The following is a 25,491-nucleotide window of genomic DNA, read 5'->3' on the forward strand; positions in this document are numbered from 1 at the left end:
CTGCTGCTCTTGGTTGGCAGTGCTCGTCCTTGCAGGAGGACTGGTGGCAGCAGTGATGGTCCAGGTTTGCGGAGTTGTTGTAGCGGCAGGGCTGTTCCATGTTTGCCTAGTGGTGGCTGAGCTCCACGCATGCATGGGAGTGGCGGTGGTGCTCCAGACAGGAGCAGCGCTTGCCATGGTGGTGTCGGTGAAGTGACCAGCTGCACTCAGACTTGTGGTGGTGTAACGGTGGGTGTCCTGGCTTTGAATAGAGGTGTCCGTGCAGTGGTATGCAGCACAAGTCGGTAGTGAGGTGAAGCGAGTCAATGGTGGCACAGGTGGAAATGACACCACTGACCGTACCGATTATGCTGCATAGCCTGCAAGAAAGCATTGTTGCAGGCCTGCAGCACATTCAGCTGTTGCTCAGGACTAAGGTGTTCCGCCATGCCCTTTTCAATCTTACTAAAAAAAAATGGTGTGCTGGTCTGTTGAGGTCGGCCTCCAGACGGTCAAGGCGCTGTTCTACAGAATTGAAGCGGTGTTCAAAGTGGTTAAAACCACGTTCCATGAGTGCAAAACCGCTTTCAACTCTGTCGGACAGCGACTTGAGGCTGGAATTAAAGGCCTCGCTCAAATGCATAAACTCGGGCAAGACATTCCTGTCCAAGGCCCTCTGCCTCTGGCGGGTAGTGCCCGCATAACCAGTGGCAGAGACCTGGGACAGGGGAACACCTGATGGCCCAGCTTCCTGGTCACCAGCTGTGTGTGTGGCTGACCTGCAAGGTGCTTCATAGCTGTCGGATGGCTGGGACGGGTCAGAGGACGTCCGAGGAAGGACCGCTCCAGGGCCAGGTTGCAGGGTGCTGCTCCAGGTGCTGTGGAAGAAAGGAAAATCATTACTACCATGCCTTTACAAGAAGCATCAGCTGTGGATTAGAAAAACACAGATTAATAAAAACCCAAAATTTATAATACTTACGATCTCGTGGCAAGGACCGGTCTTAGGAACTGCAACACGTGATAGTGACGGTATCTAGTTCTGGTCCTTGACGCAGATCCACTGCGAACCTGGCCCTCAGCACGAACATCACTGTTGAAGCGGTCCTTGATCGAACGCCAACGTGTTCGGACTTTGTCCACTGTTGGGAAAAAAAAAACAGTGCCGTCAAGGACAACAGTCACTGCGGCACAATATAGCAATACAATACTCAAAGCAGTCACTGTAGAGCCCGATGACACTGTTGGGTTTCCTGCTAGAATATACCTAGCACGAAACCCAACAGTGCCATCAAGGACAACAGTCACTGCGGCACAATATAGCAATACAATACTCAAAGCAGTCACTGTAGAGCCCGATGACACTGTTGGGTTTCCTGCTAGAATATACCTAGCACGAAACCCAACAGTGCTGTCAAGGACAACAGTCACTGCGGCACAATATAGCAATACAATACTCAAAGCAGTCACTGTAGAGCCCGATGACACTGTTGGGTTTCCTGCTAGAATATACCTAGCACGAAACCCAACAGTGCCGTCAAGGACAACAGTCACTGCGGCACAATATAGCAATACAATACTCAAAGCAGTCACTGTAGAGCCCGATGACACTGTTGGATTTCCTGCTAGAATATACCTAGCACGAAACCCAACAGTGCCGTCAAGGACAACAGTCACTGCGGCACAATACAGAGCAGGGAAATACTCACTAAACGCCTTTTTGGAGGATGCTGTGGCGCTGTCCCAGCCATCCATCAACGCTGCGGCCACCTCATTCCATAGCCGCCGGGTCACCACATTGTCCTTGTACAGCCGGTCACGGCTGTCCCACAACGGCGCACGCTCCTGGACCAGGCTGATGAGCTGCTCATTATCCAGGTAGACGTCTTCATCCCGTTGTGGAACCTAGACAAAACACATTCATTAGAATAATCAAATTTAAATTGAATAAAAAGTTACAAAAAAAGAAACATAAAAAAGAGTAAAAATAGAAGATAAAAAATAAAGAACATTACAAATCATTTGATACATACATTCCGTATCACCACCGGGACTTGGCTTCTCTGCTCCTGCTCTTCGCCCTCACTAGTCCCGTCCGCAGAAGATGATGATGATGATGCCTTAAAAAAGTTGAAAAAAACGTAAGAGATTTGGAGTAGCAGCAGATATACTTACCAGATGCACGAAAATAATCACCTCACGGTCTGCTTGCGCCAATTCCTGCCGCGATGGGGAATATTCGGATTCTGAAGACATGCTGCATGTAAAAATAATAAAAATCATTAGTACATACATAATTTAAAAGGACAGGCATATAATGTAATATACTCACATTCTTGACGCTGAGAAGATGGGTTCCTTGGTGACTGTCTGCTCTCCAATCTGTCAGTGTAGTAGTGGCAGAGTTTTGGCAGGCACCTCCTTTATATAGACTTTTTTTTTTTACTTTAGAAGTTTATAACTAGTACAACAAGTGGACACCACCAAAAAAACGCAGCGCTAAAAAAACGCATACATGCGCATGCCAGTGCGCACGTATGCGCATCCATAGGCTATAATGGCCATTTTTAGCGCAAAACGTGCGCATGCGCTTTTTTGCAGGACCAAAAAATGCAACATGTAGCGTCTGTAAAATACAAACGCACACCCCAAAAAAACGCAGCTCATGAAAATCGCATACGTGCGCATGCCAGCGCGCAGGTATGCGCACCCATGTTAAATATAGGGGAAAAACGCATGCGCACGTATGCGTTTTTTTCAAGCGCAAAAAAACGCAAATGTGAAACCAGCCTAAACCTGCGTTTTTGCTGCAGCTTCTTTCCTGCCAAGAAATCAGGTTTTGCTGCAGAAAAAACAGCAAAAACGCCCCGTGTGAACTTAGGGATGAGCTAGCAAGGTGCAGGGACAGGTAGTGATGGCTACTTGCGGACATGTGCGGCACTCAGAGGCGTATCTTGGGGGGGGTCAGCCGGCAGGGGGCGCAGTCGGGCCACCTAATGCGGTAGTCCGCAGTGTCTCCCCTGGCGGCTGTAATGATCACGTGTGACTGGACACAGCGTCTCCAGCAGGGCGAATTTATGACACACGTGATCCTGGATACAGCGCCTCCAGCAGGGCGAATTTAAAGAATAATGGGACGTGCAGCCGGATACACCGCCTCCAGCTGGCGAATTTAAGAAATACACGTAGAACTGGATACCCCGCCTCCAGCTGGCAAATTTAAAGAATAAGGGTAAACACAGGGAACAATTACAGTGGTGGGCCCTGCGATAGGGAATGGGGGACGTGGAGACCTCCTCAGCTCCCCTGAGCCAGAGTCCCTACACTCCTAACATTCCCTATACAGGCTCCTCACCTGTCGCCGCACGCGTGCCTAAATACCCTAGCTCGCCCTAAACCTAAACCCTCACTAGGGAATAGGTCGGTGCGGAGACTAATCCCACCACTGCACTAGAACACACATAAGGAAAGTCACAAACAGGGGAAACAGAAAACTTAGCTCTCTCTGTGCTAAAGCTCCAGCACAGAGTCCAGCGACAGACTGCAGCCTTCCTCCTGAATAGCTGCCAAGAATTCCCTTCTGTGACTCCTTCCACACCAGGACTCAGATTGAGCTGAGCACTCTCTTCAGCTCCTTCCACCACCAAGGTTGGTTGCAGATGAACAACTATCACCAACAATGATTGCATACCCTGAGCACACCTTTATAGGGTGTCACACCTGATCCATAATTAAGAGAACATTAACCTAAACCTAAGGTGCGATACCATTCCCCACCACCGGGCAACTTAGAATGAACGACACCACGTGTGATAATTCTAATGGCCACCGGGGGCTATCACGACACACTTTGGAACCAAAGGAAAAAAAGTTCACTTAATGCATTTAATACCGCCAGATCCAACACTGGATCATGACAGCGGCTGCATTCTGCCACCTTCCAGACTGGGAGTCGGCAGTTCTCTGCGCCGGCAGTCAAGCTGACAGCCGGCAGAGAAGCTGCAGTGCACCTGCTCCCAGGGATCATTTGTACTAGTGTCTGTCCAGATGCCAATACTATTGAAGCTCTGACCACCAGGTCAGAGCAACGCCAGTAGCGTGATCAGGTCATGTGATCACGCTGCTGACGTCACTCGCCGGCGCCCAGAGCTAACACTGGTGGTAAGTGTGCTTCACTTTGGAGCTGAAGAAACCACCGAAGATGGGAGATGAGGGGATTTGGAGTGGGGGGGTACATAATGTGTGTGGGGGATTTGGAGTGGGGGGTGTACATTAATGTGTGTGGGGATTTGGAGTTGGGATGGGGGTATGTAATGTGTGTGGGATGATTTAGAGTGAGGATGGGGGGATTTAATGTGTGGGGAGACTTGAGGACAGAAAATGAAGAGTATGTATGAGGGCATGTATGAGGAAACAGTATGGGGAATGGGTGCAGACAGTATGGAGAGCGAACGGGTAAATGTATGTGGACACAGTATGAGTAGCGATGGAAAAGTGTATGTGGACACAGTATGGGGAGTGAGGGTGATGGGATGTGTGCAGACACAGTATGGGGAGTCAGGGATATCTGTGAGCAGACAGTATAGAGAGTGAGGGGGTAAATATATGAGGAGACAGTATGGTGAACAGGGGGATGTTAGAGGAGACAGTATGAGGAGGGAGGGGAATAGTGTGAGGCGACAGTATATTGCAGATATTTTTATTTAGGAGCATTATGATGACACTTCTATCTTTAAGGGCATCACGTGGAGAGTTGGTGCAGAAGATGGGAGAAGATGGAAGTCTGCAAAGACCAGATGTGGATGAGAAAACTCATCATGGGGTCTGGACAAGAAGAAGAAAGGAAGGAGGACGACTAAAGAGACAAAGTCATCTATAAGGTAGCTGGATGTAAATATTATTTGTGATACTGACTTATTCTCATGTTTTTATTTGTTAGGAGCATTAAAGGGGCTGACCAGGTCGGTGATGAGTCTGCAGTTATTCTATGTGACTGCAGACTTCTGAATTCTCACAGTGCTCACTGAACGCTGTTAGGATTCTCTTGTGCTGGTAATTTACATAAATGCGGTCACGTGCTGACTAGACATGTGTGGCCTCACTCAATGAAAATGAACGGAGCAAGGCTGGGCACGTCTAGTAGGAATCTGGCCAGAAGTATATAACTCACATGCTTGTGCTGACATGACCGTGTACTCTTGCCACCGGTACGGGAGAATCCTAAAAGTGTGCAGTGCATTCGTTGTGAGAATTCAGAAGCTGCAATGTCAGGATTCAGCTCTGCAGGTTCCAGTAGTCATCACATGGACAATTCACTCATTTGCGATGTTCATACTTATGGTCCTGTGACAACGAGCTTCTCTTCTACTTCTTTCAGTTTTTCACTGGACATTGAGAGCATTAGGGAGAGCAGCTCGTCGGTACATGAAAAAGTGTGCAAATTGCATGGGGGGGGGCGCCGAACCGAGTTCTTGCCCCAGGTGCCAGAAGGCCTAGATACACCTCTGGCAGCACTTGCAGTTTTGCATTTGCGATGAGACAAAAATACATTGCTAGCAGCATTTTTTTTCCGTTGCTGCAAGTACTGCATTTGCCAAATTGCGGCAAAACCGCAAGTGCCGCACATGTCCGCAAGTCCCATAGGGAATGAATGAGGCCAGACGCAGTGTTGCCGTAAGTGATTCATTACGCGGCAGATGCGGGAAAACTGTCGGATGGCAAAAATCGCTGATGTGAAAGTATCCTAAGTCACTGCTGACATTGTCTGCATTAGTCATACTCGCCAATGGGGGGAGGTAGCACGAAAAGTGCCTAGGGCAGCACAAACTCTAAATACGGCCCTCCCTGCAGGAGAGCGTCTACTCTTCAGGTTTACAACAGACAAGGCAGAAATTGGTATGGTAGTCTCCATATTACTCGTGATTAGTGTTGAGCATTCCGATACCGCAAGTATCGGGTATCGGCCGATACTTGCTGTATCGGAATTCCGATACCGACTTCCGATATTTTTTCAATATCGGAATTCGGCATCGGAATCGGAAGTTCAAAGTTGATTGACGGCCTGACGTCATCATGATGCGCGGTGTGTGCGCATCATGATGCGCCGTCATTTCGGGCCTTCCGGGGGTCTCTGCCGGCCTGCCGGGGGGCTGTGTGGACTGCCCGGGGTCGGTACCGGCCTGCCGGGGGGCTGTGCCGGCCTGCCGGTGGTCTGTGCACCCTGTGGGGGTCTGTACCGGCCTGCCGGGGGGCTGTGCCGGCCTGCCGGTGGTCTGTGCACCCTGTGGGGGTCTGTACCGGCCTGCCGGGGGGCTGTGCCGGCCTGCCGGTGGTCTGTGCACCCTGTGGGGGTCTGTACCGGCCTGCCGGGGGGCTGTGCCGGCCTGCCGGGGGGCTGTGCTGATGTCCGGGGGTCTGTGCAAGCATCGTCCGATGGGACTACAAGTCCCATCTGGCGATGCCTGCTACCATGACAGTGATTGACACATTAGCCAATGATGGGACAGTAGTAGTCCCATCATCCGGCTAATGTGTTAAATGTTAAAAAAAAAAAAAAATGGCATAAAGCAATGGCATAAAGTGAGACTAGGGACTTTTTTTTTTTAAGTGGCGGAGGAATACAGTGCGGAAGGATACCTACCTTCCGTCATTGGATTCCTGCAGCCCGTAGAGAACGGCAGCAACAGCTGATGCTGCAGTTCTCTACCCAAGATCGTCGTGGGACACACTCGTGGACTGCTTCGGATCGTGGGTGAGTATTTTTGTGGTTTGTTATGTTAATATTTATTCCGGAAAAGACAATGGCGTCGGGGAACAATGTGACAAGTATTGGTAAGTATGTTACTCTATGTTATATGTACTGTATGTCTATGTATGTATTGTATGAATGTATTGTATGTATGTAGTATATATGTGGTATGTATGTAGCATGTAGTATGTATGTAGTATGTATGTAGCATGCATGTAGCATGCAGTATGTATGTAGCATGCATGTAGTATATATGTAGTATGTATGTAGCATGCATGTAGTATATATGTAGTATGTATGTAGCATGTAGTATGTATGTAGTATGTATGTGGTATGTATGTAGCATGTAGTATGTATGTAGCATGCATGTAGCATGCATGTAGTATGTATGTAGTATGTATGTAGTATGTATGTAGTATGTATGTAGCATGCAGTATGTATGTAGCATGCATGTAGCATGCATGTAGTATGTATGTAGCATGTAGTATGTATGTAGCATGTAGTATGTATGTAGCATGCATGTAGTATGTATGTAGTATTTTTTTTTTTTTTAACATTTAACACATTAGCCGGATGATGGGACTACTACTGTCCCATCATTGGCTAATGTGTCAATCACTGTCATGGTAGCAGGCATCGCCAGATGGGACTTGTAGTCCCATCGGACGATGCTTGCACAGACCCCCGGACATCAGCACAGCCCCCCGGCAGGCCGGCACAGCCCCCCGGCAGGCCGGTACAGACCCCCACAGGGTGCACAGACCCATCGGACGATGCCTGCACAGACCCCCGAAGCCTGCACAGACCACCGGCAGGCCGGCACAGCCCCCCGGAGCCTGCACAGACCACCGGCAGGCCGGCACAGCCCCCCGGCAGGCCGGCACAGCCCACCGGAGCCTGCACAGACCACCGGCAGGCCGGCACAGCCCCCCGAAAGGCCCGTACAGACCCCAGAGAGGCTGTACAAGGCAAAAACAGGGTTTTTCTTATTCCGATACCGGAAGTCCCATAGACTTGAATGGGACTTCCGGTATCGGAATCGGCGATACCGATACTTTTTTTAAAGATCGGCCGATCCATTCCGATCCGATACTTTGAAGTATCGGACGGTATCGCTCAACTCTACTCGTGATGTACCTCTATGCTGTTAGTGCTGATAAAATACTAAATCAAGATTTCTATGCAGTAATCAGTGTGAGACTGAATGCACAGCATACGGATATAGCCACAGATAAGGAGAACAGGCTCCATTTCTATATGTAAATATTATTTCTTGTGTCATTATTTATTTATACAGAGGTTTCATGCTGCACATTCCAGAAGAGACAGCATCACCCCACACTGTAAACATCTGATTTTCTTCCCACTTTTTGTTTGTACACCACAATCTTTAAGGCTGTGTGCACACGTAGCGATTTTTAAGCGTTTTTGCCGCGATTTTCTGCGCGAAAACGCTTAAAAATCGTGTACAGAACGCCCCCCCATGCATTCCTATGGCATTCCGCACATGCTGTGCTAATGCTGCGCTTTTTTCCGCGGCGGAATCGCATCGCGGAAAAAATCGCAGCATGCTCATTCTTTGTGCGGAATCGCAAAGAATTGCCGCGATTCCGCACCCATAGGAATGCATGAGAATCGCTTACTTCCCGCATGTGGCTATGCCCACCATGCGGGAAGTTAAGCGTCTCATGTGCGGTTGGTACCCACGGTGTGGAGGAGAGGAGACTGTCCTCCAGGCCCTGGGTACCATACCCCTGTAAAAAAAGAATAAAAAATAAAAAATCGGGGTATATTTACCTTCCGGCGTCCTGCGATGCATTCCCGGCCTAAGCGTTCCCAGTAATGCCTTGCGGCAAGGACCTGTGATGACGTAGTCTCGCGTGACTCTAGCGGTCTCGCGAGATCGCTATAGCAACGCGAGACTACCTCATCACAGGTCTCACAAGGCATTACTGGGAACGCTGAGGCCCGGGAATGCAGCGCGGGACGCCGGAAGGTAAATATACACCGATTTTTTTATTTTTTATTTTTTTTTAGCATTTTAACATCCTATCTTTTACTATTGAGGCCGCATAGGCGGCCTCAATAGTAAAAGCCTGCTCACACTTGTCAAACACTATGTTTGACGAGTGTGACCAACCTGTCAATAACTTTCCAAGCGATGCTTCAAATCGCTTGGAAAGTGCTTGAATATCGCACGCGAAAATCGCGGCAAAATCGCGATCATAATCGCGGTGAAATCGCGCGGAAAAAAACGCGCGATTTCTGGGAAGGAGTCCGGTTTTTAGTAAGCGTTTTAAAACGCTACGTGTGCACATAGCCTCAAAAAAACAATAAGAAAACCAAGAAAGAAACATATGTGTTCCTCCATGCTTATGTGGTTAAATGTGTAAATTTTGGTTCTTGCAAACTAGACTTTTCCTTCCTTAACTATTGCACACAAACCTACAAAAACATTGAACATAAATAGTTACTGTGGTAGAAATCCTGACCATTTACAAAATGTGTGTGCAAGGAGTACAGATGGAAAAACACAGTCTTACTGGGAAATAGGTTCTAATAGCTTCTAATGTTAATGGGTTAATCTTTCTTTTGTGATTTTGTGAGGTTTATTAATATGTAAGTATTACAAGTTCATCCTGCACTTGTTAGTGTAGTCTTCCTCGCAGACTGGACAGATCTCCTGTTCTCACAATGGCTACTGATGGAGGAGTATGTGACAAGGTCTGTCCATAGTAACATAGCTAGCAAGGCCGAAAAAAGACATTTGTCCATCCAGTTCGGCCTATATTCCATCAGACTAAATCCCCAGATCTACGTCCTTCTAAAGAACCTAATAACTGTAAGATACAATATTGTTACACTCTAGGAAGAGACCAAGGCTTCTCTTGAACCACTTGACTGAGTTTGCCATCACCACCTCCTCAGGCAAGGAATTCCAGATTCTCACTGCCCTAAAAGTAAAGAATCCTCTTCTACGTTGGTGGAAAAACCTCCTCCAGACTCAGAGAATGCCCCCTTGTGACCGTCACCTTCCTTGGTATAAACAGATTCTCGGAGAGATATTTGTATTGTCCCCTTATATACTTATACATGGTTATTAGATCACCCCTCAGTCGTCTTTTTTTCTAGACTACATAATCCTAATTTTGCTAATCTCTCTGAGTATTGTAGCTCCCCCATCCCCTTTATTAATTTTGTTGCCCTCCTTTGTACTCACTCTAGTTCCATTATATCCTTCCTGAGCACCGGTGCCCAAAACTGTACACAGTACTCCGTGTGCGGTCTAACCAGGGATTTGTACAGAGACAGTATAATGCTCTCATCATGTGTATCCAGACCTCTTTTAATGCACCCCATGATCCTGTTTGCCTTGGCAGCCGCTGCCTGGCACTGGCTGCTCCAGGTAGGGTTATCATTAACTAGGATCCCCAAGTTCTTTTTCATGTCAGATTTACCCAGTGGTTTCCTGTTCAGTGTGTAATGATGATATTGATTCCTTCTTTCCATGTGTATAACCTTACATTTATCAATGTTAAACCGCATCTGCCATCTTTTGGCCCAAATTTCCAACTTATCCAAGGCCATCTGTAGCAGAATACTATCTTCTTTTGTATTGACTTCTTTACATAGTTTTGTATCATCTGCAAATACCGATATTTTACTGTGTAAACCTTCAACCAGTTCGTTAATAAATATGTTGAAGAGAATAGGTCCCAACACCAACCCTGCGGTATCCCACTGGTCACAGCGACCCAGTTAGAAAATATACCATTTATAAGCACCCTCTGCTTTCTATCACTAAGCCAGTTACCCATTTACACACATTTTCCCCCAGACCCAACATTCTCATTTTGTGTATCAACCTCTTGTGTGGCACGGTATCAAACGCTTTGGAAAAATCAAGATATACCACATCCAATTACTCACCTTGGTCCAGTCTATAGCTTACCTCTTCATAAAAGCTGATTAGATTGGTTTGGCAGGAGCGATTCCTCATAAACCCATGCTGATATGGAGTTAAACAGTTATTCCCATTGAGATAATCCAGAATAATATCCCTCAGAAACCCTTCAAATATTTACCAACAATAGAGGTTATACTTACTGGCCTATAATTTCCAGGTTCACTTTTAGAGCCCTTTTTGAATATTGGTACCACATTTGCTATGCGCCAGTCCTGTGGAACAGACCCTGTCGCTATAGAGTCCCTAAATATAAGAAATAATATCTTGTCTAGTACATTACTTAGTTCTCTTAGTACTCGTAGGTGTTTGCCATCAGGATCCGGAGATTTATCTATTTTAAACTTATTTGGCCGGTTTCGCACCTCTTCTTGGGTTAGATTGGTGACCCTTAATATACGGTTTTCTTTGTCTCTGGGCATTTCATCTAGCATTTCATTTTCCACCGTGAATACCGTGGAGAAGAAGGTGTTTAATATATTAGCTTTTTCCTCGTCATCTGCAACCATTGTTTCCTCACAATTTTTTAAGGGGCCTACACTTACACTTTTGATTCTCTTACTATTGATATAGTTGAAAAACAATTTGGGATTAGTTTTACTCTCCTTAGCAATGTGCTTCTCTGGTTCCTTTTTGGCAGCTTTAATTAGTTTTTTAGATAAAGTATTTTTCTCCCTATTATATTTTAGAGCTTCAACTATGTAATTTTGCTTTAGTAGTTTAAATGCTTTCTTTTTACTGTTAATTGTCCCTCTTACTTCTTTGTTTAGCCACCTTGGGTTTTTCCTATTTCTTGCCCTTTTATTCCTACAAGGCATAAATCTCTTACAATACCTATTTAGGATGTTCTTAAACATTTTCCATTCATTATCTGTACCAGATGGAGGCCCGATGTTATCGCATCAGGAGGCGGTAATGTCACAATTGGGGCAGTCTTTACAGCATTGAGAATCTCTCCCCCCATGTGCTCACCCACCTATCCACTCTCTCTTTCCCCATGTGCTGACTTCTCCTGTCTGTGCTCTCTTATTTGACCTGTCCACTCCATGTGCTATCCCCCTTGTCTGCTGTCTCTCTCCTTCCTGTGCTGTGTTGTCACCTCATATGCTGTCCCGTTTGAGATGTCTCCCCCCTGTGCTTTGTCTCTCTCACCCCTGTGTCTGACCGTGTACAGACCATACCACAGCTCCTGGGCAGGGGAGGAAGCAAAAGACAATACTGACATTACAGCAGGAGATCGCAGAGGATACATTTTGTGAGGTAAAATATTGTTTAAAAACAGTCAGTGAAATATTTTACCTCACAAAATGAATCCTCTGTGATCCCCTGCTGTAATGTCAGTATTGTCTTTTGCTTCCTCCGCTGCCCAGGAGATGTGGTATGCTCCGTACACGGTCAGATACAGGCAATTTTTAAAATGAACTTTTGTTTGGGGGAAAACCCCTTTAATGTGACCTGCTTCCTCTGCCTGTAGACAGGTTGTACATCTACCGCCGGGATCAGTTGAATGATTCACTGTGTCTGTGTGGAATTCGCACAGGCACAGTGCGACGGTGTTCTGCTGGTGGTACCGCACAAGAGACTGCTTGTGAGTGTGAGTGTGTGTGTGAGTGTGTGAGAGTGTGTGTGAGAGTGTGTGAGTGTGAGAGTTTGATTGAGTGTGTGTTGTGAAGGTGTTTCACTGGTGGTACCTTGCAAGAGGCTGCGTGTGAGTGTGAGAATCAGAGTGTGAGAGTGTGAGTGTGTGTGAGAGTGAGTGTGTGTGTGTGGTGTGACAGTGTTCCGCTGGTGGTACCGTGCAATAGGTTGGTACCAGCAGCAGCTTCCATATTGAGACACCAGGCGGAAGACGTCATCATCGCTGCCGTCTGACAGGTAAGTAACGACCGCCAAGCATCACTGCATTGCTGGTGAGATCTGCCTGTTTGGCAGCTCACTAGCGACCATTTATCGATGCAGCAGCGATCCTGACCGGGTCGTATCGTTGTCGGGATCGCTGGTGCATCGCTAAATGTAACGGGACCTTAAGTCTGCAGTGCTGCTCCCTAGAAAAAAGCTGCACAGTGTCTGTAATAATAAACGTGAAGGAGGCCATTTGTTTTCAAGAAAGTTGGGGGAGAGTCTCAGGAGTCAAACCCTCCTGATCAGACATAATTAGAGTATCTGAAAGATTTGTCATTGTAATTTATCAGAAAAATTATTTAAAAATGTGGAACAGTATTATATAAAAATGTATGCAAGTCCAAATTATTACATTTGTGAAACAGTTTCCTCACAACCATGGGCTTAACGATCGAGGTCACAGTGGTTGGGAGATATATACTGCTCAAAGAAATAAAGGGAACACAAACATCCTGTTGCAAATGGAATAGTGTTCCCTTTATTTTTTTGAGCAGTATACAGTATATACCAGGATGGGGTCCAGGATAAGAAACACATATGCCAGGATTGGGGATATACAGTGAGGTAAATATGTATTTGATGCACTGACGATTTCGCAAGTTTTCCCACCTATTAAGAATGGAGAGGGTCTGTAGTTTTTATTGTAAGCACAATTCAACTGTGAGAGACAGATTTTAAAAATAAAAACAGGAAATCATATTGTATGATTTTTAAATAATTAAATTGCATTTTATTGCATGTAATATAGTATTTGATCACCTACCAACCAGCAAGAATTCTGGTTTTCGCAGACACTTTTTTCTTTAAGAAGCCCTCCCACTGTGCACTCATTACTTGTATTAATTGCACCTGTTTGAGTTTGAACTTGTTACCTTTATAAAAGACACCTGTCGATGCACACAATCAAACTTCAACCTCTCCACCATGGCCAAGAACAAAAAGCTGTCTAAGGACGCCAGGGATAACATTGTAGACCCCCACAAGGCTAGGATGGGCTACATGACAAAAGGCAAAAAGGGAAAAATTGTTGGCACAATTATTAGAAAATGCAAGAAACACACTGTCATTCTTCCTCGGTCTGGGGTCCCATGCAAGCTCTCGCCTTATGGGGTAAGCATGATTCTGAGAAAGGTCAGGAATCAGCCCAGAACTACACGGGAGGACCTGGTCAATGACCTGAAGAGAGCTCGGACTACAGTCTCAAACATTACGATTGGTAACACACTATAGAGTCATGGATTAAAATCCTGCCAGGCATGCAAGTTCCCCTGCTCACACCAGCACATGTCCAGGCACGTTTGAAGTTTAATAATGACCATCTAGATTATCAAAAGGAGGCATGGGAGAAAGTCATGTGGTCAGTTGAGACTAAAATAGAACTTTTTTGTGTCAACTCCACTCGCCGTTTTTGGAGGAAGAAGAATGATGAGTAAAACCCAAAGAACACATCCCAACCATGAAGCATGGTGGGAGAAACATCATACTTTGGCAGTGTTTTTCTGCAAAGGGGACAGGACAATTGCACCCTATAGAAAGGAGGATGGATGGGGTCGTGTATTGCAAGAACAACCTTCTTCCCTCAGTAAGAGCATTGAAGATGAGTCATGGATGGGGCTTCCAGCATGACAATGATCCAAAATACACAGCCAGGGCAACTAAGGAGTGGCTCCATAAGAAGCATTTCAAGGTGCTGGCGTGGCCTAGCCAGTCTCCAGATGTGGACCCAATAGAAAATCTTTGGAAGGAGCTGAAACTCAAAGTTGCTCAGTTACAGTTCCGAAACCTGAAAAATGTGGCGGCACGGTAGCTCAATGGTTAGCACTGCAGCGCTGGGGTGCTGGGTTCAAATCTCACCTAGGACAACATCTGCAAGGAGTTTCTATGTTCTCCCCGTTTTTGCGTGGGTTTCCTTCGGGTTCTTATCCTTGGTGTCCTCCCACATTCCAAAGACATACTGATAGGGAGTTTAGATTGTGAGCCCCAATGGGGACAGTGCCAATAATGTTAGTAAAGCTCTGTGGTATTAATGGTGCTATATAAATGAGTAAAATAAATAAAATGGAGAATATCTGTATGGAGGAGTGAGCCAAAATCCATGCTGCAGTGTGTGCAAACTTAGTCAAGAACTACAGGAAACGTTTGACCTCTGTAATTGCAAACAAAGGTTTCTGTGCCAAATATTAAGTTATTTTTTTCTACTGTATCAAATACTTATTCCATGCCATAAAATGATAATTAATTGGGTAAAAATGTGATTTTCTGAATTATTTTTAAGATTCTCTCACAGTTGAAGTGTACCTACAATAAAAATTACAGACCTCTCCATTCTTTGTAGGTGGGAAAATTTGCTAAATCGTCAGTATATCAAATATTTATTTTCTGCACTGTATATACCAGGATGGGGCCCAGGATAAGGGACATATATACCAGGATGGGGTATATGTATACTAGGATGGGGCTCAGGATAAGAAACATATATACCAGGATGGGGGATATGTATACCAGGATGGGGCTCAGGATAAGAAACATTTATACCAGGATGGGGGGACATATACCAGGATGGGCCCAAAATTAGGGACATACACTCACTGGCCACTTTATTAGGTACACCATGCTAGTAATGGGTTGGACCCCCTTTTGCCTTCAGAACTGCCTCAATTCTTCGTGGCAGAGATTCAACAAGGTGCTGGAAGCATTCCTCAGAGATTTTGGACCATATTGACATGATGGCATCACACAGTTGGCGCAGATTTGTCGGCTGCACATCCCTGATGCGAATCTCCCGTTCCACCACATCCCAAAGATGCTCTATTGGATTGAGATCTGGTGACTGAGGAGGCCATTTGAGTACAGTGAACTCATTGTCATGTTCAAGAAACCAATCTGAGATGATTCGAGCTTTATGACATGGCGCATTATCCTGCTGAAAGTAGCCATCAGATGCCTGTTCTTAGCTGAGAGGAGTGGTACCCAGTGTGGTCTTCTGCTGCTGTAGCCCATCTGCCTCAAAGTTCGACGCACTGTGCGTTCAGAGATGCTCTTCTGCCTACCTTGGTTGTAACGGGTGGCAATTTGAGTCACTGTTGCCTTTCTATCAGCTCGAACCAGTATGCCCATTCTCCTCTGACCTCTGGCATCAACAAGGCATTTCCGGCCACAGAACTGCCGCTCACTGGATTTTTTTTCTTTTTCGGCCCATTCTCTGTAAACCCTAGAGATGGTTGTGCGTGAAAATCCCAGTAGATCAGCAGTTTCTGAAATACTCAGACCAGCCCTTCTGGCACCAACAATCTTGCCACGTTCAAAGGCACTCAAATCACCTTTCTTCCCCATACTGATGCTCGGTTTGAACTGCAGGAGATTGTCTTGACCATGTCTACATGCCTAAATGCACTGAGTTGCCGCCATGTGATTGGCTGATTAGAAATTAAGTCTTAACACACAGTTGGACAGGTGTACCTAATAAAGTGGCCAGTGAGTGTATATACCAGATGGGGGACATAGATACCAATATGGGCTCAGTATAAGGGACATATATACCAGGATGGGGGATATATATGCCAGGATGGGGCCTGATATAATAGAAATACATACATACCAGGATGGGGGACATATATACCAGGAGGGGGAATACTTACATATACAAAAATAGGGCCTAGGATAAGGGACATATTTACCAGGATGGGGCCCAGGATAAAGAATATATATACCTGGATGGGGGATATATACCAGGCCGGCTAAAATATATACCAGGGATATGCCCAGGATGGGGGACATATATATAACTGGATGAAAAACATTTACACAAGGATGGGAAACATATATACCAGGATAGTGAACATATATAACAAAAGGGGGAACATATATAGTAGGATGCAGGTCATATATACTAGGATGGGGAACATATTGTTAGGAACGGCGGAACGCACTAAATAAAAATAATAATAAAGTGCGTTCGCCGCTCGGGGGCCACCGTGCAGTAGGTGTTACAACCGCTGCTGAGTAATGGCAGACGAGCAATATGGCTATATAATGCGCACGGGTTCAACTTCACCTGAAGTGCACATAGTGGGCTCTGTTCACACAGAGGCGCCGCAACAAAAGCATACAAAAAGGCTGAGCCTGTTAGAGTCCCAGGCCTCAGGTAAATGCACACACGGTATAAGGTCACAGGAGCAGGAACTAAGACAGAGGGGCTGCGTCTGTCTAGACCTACTGTGTGTGCGGTGTCGCTACTGCGAACGCCAAGAAGGGCTGCAACTGCAGCGCAGCGCAGGACACTGCCGCTGGACTACACAGCTACAAAGCAGGCGCTATGTCGGACGCTAGCGCAGAGGTGCGGTGTGCACAGTGGCCTAAGGCTTGCCACAGACTGGCGCAGACTACTGAACTAATTCCCTAACCACATGCGTAATATCAGAGGGAAGGGGTTTCATAATGAGTCAGTCACCAGAATCATACATCCGTCACCATTCACACATAGCAGTATAGTCTATACTAGCGCATGGCGGAACGGCCATGCGCACTTTTTATAGCAGCCGGGACCTTCCGGAAGCTTCCAGATCTCCGCGATGGATCAATGAGATCTGGAGCAGGACCTGAGCACATGACTCCCGATCTCCAATGGGAAACCGTCTCATGAGCATGCTCAGTAGGAGGACAGAGGGACTTAGCCCCTGGAGAGATTTGCTGCAAGGCAATCTCCTCTGCGGTAGATAAAGAGCAAGAGACCGCAGAATGTAAGGGTCTGGATTCCTGCAGAGCAGACGCAGGAACCTGACTCCTAACATTACCCCCCCTCCTAGGGCCCCCTCCTCTCTGAGCCTTCCAATCCACCACCCTTTGCCCATCAGAGGCATAGGCCTCAGACTCGTCTAAAGGCAAGTCTGATGTCTCGGTAGGTGACACGGAAAACCGGGACACGTGGAAGGTATCAGAGGCAGCAAGATCGCCAGGTTTAAGAAAGGACATGTGGGAGACAACGGGAGCGGCAAAACCGCACGGAGCATAAGTTGAAGTGGGACGCCGCGGTGTGTCGGCGAACGTCTCCACTTTCTGTTTAAGGAAGCTTACCTAAGCACACGAGGTGCATGCCTGAATATATTTCTTAATGTCCCGAGCCCTGTGCAGCCACCAATATGACCCTGCCAGGAGTTTTGTGGTCTGCATGTAGCCACAGTGCCCACGCGAGTACCTTCGGCCGAAGGTGAGGGGGGACAAAGGTCTTGCCCGGCGGCACAGAGTTTGGCCATTGCGGGGCCCCGTTATCCTGGTGAACAGAGTGCTGGCAGTGGCAGCCGCAAGTGGAACTTAGTGTCGGACACGCCTCGAGACTGGCGCGAGACACCTCCATGGGCTCTGGGAGTGAACACTCTGGCTCAGGTAATTCCAGAGGTTCAAAGAGATTGGGAGCCAGAGTAACCTTCCGTCTGGATTGAGCACGCTCCAGCCCGCGCTCCGAAAAACGGAGATCAATACGGGTGGCAATGGCAATCAGCTCCTCCAGACTTGCAGGAACCTCTCTGGTAGAAAGAGCATCCTTAACATGCTCAGCTAAACCTCTCCAAAACACAGGGATGAGGGCTTTGTCAGACCACTCCAGCTCAGAAGCCAGTGTCCGAAAATGAATGGCATACTGGCTAATCGAGAGGGATCCCTGAGTCAAAGCCAGTAGCTGTAGAGAGGTGTCGTGCGTGACCCGTGGTCCCAGGAAGACCTGCTTAATAGCTGTTAAAAACTGAGCAGCTGTCCGAACCTCTGGGTCACCACGCTCCTATAGTGGCGTAGCCCACTCCAATGCCTTGCCCGACAGAAGGGAAACAATAAACCCCACCTTGGCCCGCTCTGTAGGGAATCGCGCAGCCAGTAACTCCAGCTGGATAGATCACTGGCTGACGAAACCCCTACAGAAGGCGCCATCGCCAGAAAATTTATCGGGCAATGGGAGGCGGGTAACTGTTGGCGTGTGGGAGGACATGGACATACGAGAAACCGCCTCTGCGAACGCCTGTACAGCAGCCTCCAAAGACTTCGCCGCTGCGATAACACTCTCAAGAGTAGCCAACCGGCCCTCTAGCTGGCGAATGCACTGAAGGAGTTGCTGCTAATCTGCCATCACTAGCCAGACCCTGGCGCTAGTATAATGTTAGGAACGGCGGAACGCACTAAATAAAAATAATAATAAAGTGCGTTCGCCGCTCGGGGTCCACTGTGCAGTAGGTGTTACAACCACTGCTGAGTAATGGCAGACGAGCAATATGGCGACTTAGCCCCTGGAGAGATTTGCTGCAAGGCAATCTCCTCTGCGGTAGATAAAGAGCAAGAGACCGCAGAATATAAGGGTCTGGATTCCTGCAGAGCAGACGCAGGAACTTGACTCCTAACACATATATACCAGGTGGAAGTCCAAATTGCACACCAAGCCCCTTTGGACTCTAGTTACGCCAATACGTACAACCATAAGGGAATATACATTTTAATTCTAAAGTTTGGTGATATAGGATTTACATAAGGTTTTCGGGAGAACATTATACACACAGAAACAATTTAAGACCTGTTTGCTGCCAAAATGTGGAGCACACTGAAACAACGATTCTAAAGAGAATGTGTCAGCATATAATAAATCAAAATAGTATCAGAAATAACATATTACAGGTTATTTACCCTTAACCGTAAAAAAACAAGGACACTTATTTACTGTTGCTGGTTTCACAGTTTCCTGATTGCACATTTTTGGCTTAGAAGGAAGATGTTGAATGAATCCACACTCTCACTTTAGGAATGTCAAGGTATTCCCAGAAGGAATAGATATCATTGGTGGAATTCATCAGGACTGACATATTTAGTAAAGATTCACAACATGTATGTGGTTATTCCAGCCTGCTTAAATAAGAATGTACCAGTCTACAAGGACTGATATATTACCTGAATCACAGGGAGCCACTTACTGGGGAATGCAGGGGTTTTCTAACTGACATTAGAAATTTGCATTATAGTGATAAAGTTTTACCATTAAACTGTACTATTCCAGTTTTCCAAATTGAGTGCATCAATAAATGTCATGGACACTTTTGCAATGAATATTTTATTGTTTACTTGCTTCCTAAATGTAAAGTTAATAAAGGTTCTAAATATTCTTCATTAAATGTTTCTTTTCATTCGGCATAACACCAAATAGCTTCACATAGCTTGTAAAATGGTAGACAGGTAGTCATATCAAACAGCATAGACGAGAATTAAAACGTAACCTTTACTAAGATACCGGAATAAAATCAGATTTGTGTCACCCAAAGTGAATAAATATAAATGTATAGGTTAAGTCACAATCGAAAGATCAATAACCAATTGGAAATGCATAAAAACTCAGCCCTCTCAGGAAAAATGGTTTCTTCTTGCTATGGCTAGAATGAAACCAGCATATACCCAAATATAATGTTGTAAAACTGGGAAAAGAATCCCACATAACCACTCAAACAACAACTTAAATATTTTGGTTGCATATAATAATAATAATAATCTTTATTTTTATATAGCGCTAACACATTCCGCAGCGCTTTACAGTTTGCACACATTATCATCACTGTCCCCGATGGGGCTCACAATCTAAATTCCCTATCAGTATGTCTTTGGAATGTGGGAGGAAACCGGAGTGCCCGGAGGAAACCCATGGAAACACGGGTAGAACATACAAACTCCTTGCAGGTGTTGTCCTCGGTGGGATTCAAACCCAGGACTCCAGCGATGCAGGGCTGCAGTGCTATCCACTGAGCCACTGTGCTGCATATATCGATAATAACTAGAATTTTGTTAGCATTAATATAGTTACCACAAGAAATGTGCCATAGCAATAAGTGAGAATAAAAGGAACAATCTCACCAATTCAATGATCAGAGAGGAAATAAAATCCTTGATCCAGGATGATCCAGACAATGCATCGAGAAGATAATGCCCTACAAAACCCTAAAGAGCTAATGATAGTCTATCCCCAAGACTTCTGCCCTGACAAGGGCAGTCCACAGCTACCACTGTGCTAAACAAGTCCTGCGCTCTCCGTCATGGAAGGTCCCAATGCGTTTCTTCCAAGCTGAATCATCAGGGGACTTATGCTTGTTATAAGAGGTAAGGTGCCATAGTGCTAAGCTAGAGAGGACTGTACTCCTTCCACTCGCTGTCTGAAATTGTGAGTAATGGGAGGGAACAAAAGGGCTAACTTTAAATAGATGGGGGTATATTGCAAGTCAATTACCGCTTCCCATTAAAAACTCCCACAGGTGTTAAATTGAATATACCCCTATATGGTGTGCATACCATTGAGTTTCCGGTCAGTAGGACTTACATAGAAATGCCCTGAAGGCACGTATTACACCAAGAGAAAGGGGGAGGCTGCATATAGTACATACCATGACATTTCCAGTGGTTGAAACGCACGCAAGTATGCCATGCAGGCACGTGAGCCGCAAGGGAGAAACCCGCGACACTCAAGTAGAGGCAGCCTGCTGGTTACGTCCATTAAAGCAATGGTGTGCGCTCAACAACCTTGTGTTTCCGGTAAGTGGAACGTACGCCAAAGTAACTTCTGGTTTCCAAGTAATAGATGAAAAAGGCAGATTGCCACCTGATATATTGTTCTAGATTTTAAACAGGACCTCATTAAGTCAACCAGAGCTATATGTTACCCCATATTATATAACCACCTGCCAATTAGAAACAATATGTAGGGGATGACAAATACCAATAATGGGAAATACAAAAAGACCATCGATTATATGCTAGTCCTGGTGATGGATGATAACATATATATGATTTAAGGCAAATAAGATGTGTCTGTACAACAACATATTGGTTAAAAACAAGACAAGGTGGGAAGTATGATCAAATGAAACATGATTGATCTGGTCATTAAGGCCATTTGGTGACATGGTTTTTAAGTAAAAAATCCACTTGGCCTCTTGTTGTAATAGCAATTGATCCCAATTGCCTCCTCTCAAGGGTTTGGACACTCTTTCAATTGCCATAAATCTCAAATTAATAATTTGTCCCCCATGTTGATGGTGAATATGTCAGCAGATGGGAGTATCTCTTTTAAGTGCAACATCTCTGACATGCTCACCAACCCTTTTTTTTTAACTTTCTGATTGTTGCTAACATACTCTAATCCGCATGAGCAAGAGGCCTTGCATATAACACCTTTGGTGCTGCAATTGATAAATTGTTTGATGGTATATTTTTTGCCTGTGACAATTGCTCTCAAAGCTGGTTCCTGTGAGTATGAATTGGCAAATTAAGCAGTGGCCGCACTTATAGCAACCTGTTATATCCCTGCTTAACCAAGTTTTTGTTGACAGGCCTGAGAAGTGACTGTGAACAATCCTGTCATTCAGCGGATGGGCCTTTTTGTACGTAATCATGGGTTCTTTACTTAAATAATTGGCAATATACATGTCCATATGTAAGATAGGCCAGTGTTTCTTGATAATGTCCATTACGTACGTAGCGCCATTATCAAACCTAGTGAGAAATCTTACAACATCCATATCCTGTTGTTTGCTCGTAGTATTTAACAATTTAGTCTGATTTCTGCTTTTGGCTTCTCGGTAAGCCTTTGTCAATAGATTATGAAGGTAGCCCCTATTTCGGAACCGCTCCCTCAACTCTTTAGCTTGGATATCAAAAGAGGAGTAGTTCCTACGAACCTGAAGGTACTGACCCTTGGGGATACCCTTCTTAAGGTGTACAAGATGATGGCTGCTCCAGTGTAGGAGAGCATTGGTGGAAGTTGGTTTCCTGTAAGTAGAAGTAATCAACTCACCTTTGTCTCCTTTCTCAAGATGTCCAAGAAAGGCAAAGAAGAGAAATCAATCACATAGATTAAATATAAGCCTATCTCATTATGATTTAATATGGAGACAAAGTTGTGAAACTCATCAATTGAGCCTTTCCAAATGATCAGTATGTCATCTATATATCATGTCCAGATTTCCAAGACATGATATATAGAAAGATCATTATCCTCAGATTCATTACCGCAAACAACTGTTTCCTCCCACAAGCTGAGGAAGAGGTTGGCATATGAGGGAGCACAAAGGCTCCCCATAGCCGTTACCCTCAGCTGGTGGTAAATCTTGCGGTTAATGCAAAGAAATTCTTAGACAAAAACATAAAAGTCTCAAAGCAAAACAATTGGATTTTTTAAATTGAAACCCTCTCATGTTCAGGAAATGTCTCACAGCCTCCAAACCCTTGTCATGGAGGATGGAGGAATAACTCATGAAAGAATAAAGTTAAGTTAAAACCAAGCACACCATTGCTTTTCTTGTGAAATTCCAAATAAGTTTGATATGTCACATGACCCTCATCCCATTAAAAAAATAAGTTGGATCCAAAATGGCTGACTTCAAAAAGGCCACCATGGTCACCACCCATCTTGAAAAGTTTCCCCCCTCCCATATACTAATGTGCCACAAACAGGAAGTTGATATCACCAACCATTCTAATTTTATTTAGGTATATCCATATAAATGGTCCACTCTGTGCTCTATGGTGGCTGCATTATACTCTATGGGGGTTGCATTTTACTCTATGAGGGCTGCGTTATGAGGGCTCTGTGGCGGCTGTGTTATACTTTATCAAGGACTATGGGGGCTACATTATAATCTGTCTACTATATGGGGGCTGCATTATAATATGGTGGCTGCGTTATAGTTTCTCGAGGACTATGGGGGCTACATTATACTCTGTCTACTATATCAGGGCTGCATTATACTCTGTTTACTTTATGAAAGGTGCATTATACTCTGTGTACCATATGGGGGCTGCATTATAATCTATCGAGAACTATAGGGAGAGCATTATACTATATAGGAGCTGAATTATACTGTTTGGAGAACTATGGGGAATGCATTATACTGCATGGAGGACTATGGGGAATGCATTATACTATATGAAGACTATGGGGTACATTATACTATGAGGAGTGCATTGTACTATATGGAGGACTATAGGGAGTGCAATATACAATATGGAGGAATATGGGATGCATTATACTAGATTGCGTACTATGGGGAGTGTACTATGCTATTTGGAGGATTATGAGGAGTGCAATATACTATATGGAAGACTATTAGGTGCATTATTAAATAATAATAGTAATCTTTATTTTTATATAGCGCTAACATATTCCGCAGCGCTTTACAGTTCGCACAAATCATCATCACTGTCCCCGATGGGGCTCACAATCTGAATTCCCTATCAGTATGTCTTTAGAATGTGGGAGGAAACCGGAGTGCCCGGAGGAAACCCACGCAAACACGGGGAGAACATACAAACTCCTTGCAGATGTTGTCCTTGGTGGGATTTGAACCCAGGACCCCAGTGCTGCAAGGCTGCAGCACTAACCACTGAGCCACCGTGCTGCCCCATCTGTATTTAACAAAAGATTCTTTTCACGGGAAAAAAATTGCATGGGCTCCCATGCAATTTTCTGCACCAGAGAGGGAAAGTCAGTGACTGAGGGGAGATATTAATCGCCTAGATAGGGACCATGGTTATTGGCCCCCACCGGCTAAAAACATTTGCCCCCAACCACCCCAGAAAAGGCACATCTGTAAGATGCGCCAATTCCGGCACTTAGCCTCTCTTCCCACTGCCCTGTAGCAGTTGCATATGGGGTAATAAGGGGTTAATGTCACCTTTATATTGTAAGGTGACATTAAGTCTGGCTTAGTAATGGAAAGGCCACAGCATCGAGGCAATGGAAGTGCGGGGACTCCGGGCTTTCACAAAATGTCACCGGAGCCCCCACACTACTGAGTACCGCCAAACCTGCCGCACCATTCTGGGTCACATTATCGCACCCCCCCATCCGGATAAGCTGAATTCACAACTGGAAGACGGACCCTTATTTGACGCATTAATCTTTCCCCCCCCCCCCATTTTCATTCTGAAAATTTGTGGTGTGTCTTATAGTCCGAAAAATATGGTAATTTATTTTTGTCCAACGACCTCCATCCTACCTGGTTATGTGGCCCTGTGACTGGGAAGGTCTCTTCACTATTATAGGAGATCCTCCATTATTCTCTATGGAGGGCTATGGGATGCATTAGACTATATTGAGGACTATAGGAAGTTTATTATATTATATGGATGAGTGTGTGTATTTTACTATATGGAGGAATATTGGGAGTGCATTATATGGAGGACTATGTGTTGTGCATTATACTATATGGAGGCTTATGGGTAGTGTATTATATTATATGGAGGACTTTGGGGCACATTATACTATGTGGAGGGCTATGGGGCATATTATACTATATGGAGGACTATGGGGCGCATTATACTATACTGGAAAAATGCTTCCTATTCTTCGAGTGATTGGATTGTTTATGCCGGAACAGAAATCATTGTTTTCAGCAGCACATCGGCCGGTGAAAACTGCAGATATGCTGCTGATAACATGATACTGTATGGGAACAGATTGATCTACTGGTAATTGTGGTGTATCATCATTATTCATCTGCCTGCATAAAAAGGTCGGGAAACAAGCATCGAACGACGTCAATATTGTAGATTGCACTTGTATAACGGCCTGAACACAGCGCATGTAAATACAGCCTAAATGTTTGTGTTATGGTGCAATATGCTAACATTTAGGGTCTCACTTTAAATTTTAGCCCAGGGCCCCACTTTGTCTATAACCGACCCTGGCGACCGCACGCCTTCACCCCCCCCCCTTGGCTAAGCTATTGGGTCTAACTAATGATTATGGGACATTTGAACTTGACCATACATTGTCATATGACTATCTGGTATGTTACCTGCATAATAGCATGGTTTACTATGGTAGTCCTTTAATCACTCCTATGTTAGATTTTTAGGCACAGGATTCTCATTGTATTTTTTC

General features: G+C 45.3%; 1 protein-coding gene across 1 annotated transcript in view; it reads right to left on the reverse strand.

The window, feature by feature from the left end:
• Positions 1-338: 338 nt before the first annotated feature.
• LOC141088899 (uncharacterized) overlaps positions 339-25,491 on the reverse strand; it is a 55,759-nt gene continuing 30,606 nt past the window's right edge. Inside the window, exons 3-4 of the mRNA XM_073575122.1 lie at positions 962-1,884; positions 339-857 (exon numbers count right to left, since the gene is read on the reverse strand). Coding sequence (XP_073431223.1) covers positions 395-857; positions 962-1,884 — 1,386 coding nt within the window. The 3' untranslated portion in view covers positions 339-394. The remainder of the gene's footprint in view (positions 858-961; positions 1,885-25,491) is intronic.

The sequence above is a fragment of the Dendrobates tinctorius genome, unplaced genomic scaffold (assembly GCF_039654945.1).
Source record: "Dendrobates tinctorius isolate UK_male_01 unplaced genomic scaffold, ASM3965494v1 ptg000043l, whole genome shotgun sequence".
NCBI lineage: Eukaryota > Metazoa > Chordata > Amphibia > Anura > Dendrobatidae > Dendrobates > Dendrobates tinctorius.